The sequence below is a fragment of the Calidris pugnax genome, unplaced genomic scaffold, assembly GCF_001431845.1.
Source record: "Calidris pugnax isolate Ruff unplaced genomic scaffold, ASM143184v1 scaffold167, whole genome shotgun sequence".
Lineage (NCBI taxonomy): Eukaryota > Metazoa > Chordata > Aves > Charadriiformes > Scolopacidae > Calidris > Calidris pugnax.
Genome location: NW_015091045.1, coordinates 201,794 through 203,605, shown reverse-complemented (window position 1 = coordinate 203,605; position 1,812 = coordinate 201,794). Strand labels below are relative to the sequence as shown.

The 1,812-nt window shown below is 47.7% G+C and overlaps 1 protein-coding gene across 1 annotated transcript in view; it reads left to right on the top strand.

Moving 5' to 3' along the window:
• KANSL1 (KAT8 regulatory NSL complex subunit 1) overlaps nucleotides 1–28 on the top strand; it is a 110,455-nt gene extending 110,427 nt beyond the window's left edge. The window contains exon 16 of the mRNA XM_014956471.1: nucleotides 8–28. Coding sequence (XP_014811957.1) covers nucleotides 8–28 — 21 coding nt within the window. The remainder of the gene's footprint in view (nucleotides 1–7) is intronic.
• The last annotated feature ends 1,784 nt before the right edge of the window (nucleotides 29–1,812 follow it).

Sequence of the window (1,812 nt, the reverse complement as noted above, 5' to 3'; positions counted from 1 at the left end):
CCCCCAGGTCCCTTCGCACCCGCGGTGACTCCCGGATCCCCCCGCACCCTCCCCGTCTGTTAAAACGCTTTCCCATCCCGACGGGGTGGCTCCTGGTCCCTGTCCTGTCGCGAGCATCGTGCCTGTCTTATGTATAATCACATCACCAAAAAAAAAAAACACATATAAAAAAACTAAAAAAAAACAAAAAAAAAAAAACAAAAAAAAAAGGAAAAAAATTACAAAGGACATATTTTATTTTTTTTTTTCCATTTTGTAATCGTAAGGAACTAGTAGCTGAACTGCTTCATGGGTGGGGTTTTCACAATTTTCAACATTATCTAGTGGGGTTGTTTTTTTTTTTTTTTTTGGTTCTGTTCTAGTTTTAAAGGATTTGTCATCGTTTCTTTAAAAAAAAAAAAACCACAAAACAAACCAACAAAACCAACCAACCGACGCTACCATATCCCTCTGCATAAGTGCTTTTCTATTTATAAGGTTGAAAATTCTGAATAACCCTTTTAGCATTATAAAAACCATAAAAAAAAAACCAACAAAAAAAAAAAACCCAACCACCTTGTATTTTGTAAATATTTTCTTTTCCTGCTTTGAGCTGTGTAATGTCCTTGTTATATAGAAATGCTTTTCTTCCGAGAAGCTGATCTTTGTTAATGTCTTGATTCTGTTGGCAAAAAGCACAAATGTGCTTATAAAAAAAAAAAAAAGAAGAAAAGATTAAAAAAAAAAAATTTAAAACGGAACATTCCACGCACCGTGTGTTTGTGAAATGCGGGGAAGGGGCCGGGGGGGGGGATCAGACACGTCCCTCCCTCCCCCTGTTCCAGTGGCCTCTTTTTTTTTCCCTCCTTTATGACGTTATTTCCCAGCAGTTTTTGTCAAATCATTGAAAAGCGGGATTTTTTGGGGGGTGGGGGGTTTTGGGGGGGGTGTGATGGGGCAGGACCAGGGCTCGGTGGCAGCGGGTGCCCCCCCCCCTCCTTCCCCCCCTGGGGTTTATTTTGGGGGGTTCACAGCATGTGTGTCAATTGGCCTCATTTTGGGGTGAAAGCGGGGTGTTCACAAGAGGTGAGAGGTGATGTCTGGGGTCTCTTCAGCTTCCAAGAGAATTAAACATCGTTCCTTGTTTTCCGGGACGGGGCCGGGTGAGGATGTGCCGGAGAATCGCAGCCCTCGGGGGCAGCACCCGCTTCGTTAGCGGTAATTAACGGGAGGAAAAGCCAATCTGAAGAGCAGATGGTGCCCCACCAGCAGCTGGAAACTCCTTGGAGCCCCCATCCCAACTCCTGGGGCTCGGGGTGCTGCCCTGTGGCCACTGCGGTGCCGGTAACTGGGGATGGTGGGTTGTAATGGGAGGAACTGGGGGAGAGGGGAGGGAGGGGCTGTCTTGGCCTCAGTCACACAATGAGCCAAAAATAAACCCTGGGCTTCTTGGCACCCCCCCCTTCCCGCACCCCACTTTGGTGACACCGGAGCCGGGGCTTGAAAAGGCCACAAAACAGAGAAAAACCTATCCCTTCCCCATCTTTGCCCATCCCAAGACCCAGTTCCGTGTCCCCTCTGCTGCGGGGAGAGGATGGACCCCAACCCTCAGCCCAGGCCCCCCCCCCCTTTGGGAAGCAGGCAGCGTTTATCGTAGTAATGACTTTATTTCCAAATTCACTTTTTTTTTTTTTTTACGGCAACAGTGTAAACCAGTTGTTAAAACGCACGATACACTATGGACACCACAGACAGAAGCTAAGCTAGAATGATACACTGAGATCAAACCTTCCCTCCCCGGCTGCCAGCACCGCCCCGGCCCGGCACTGGGAC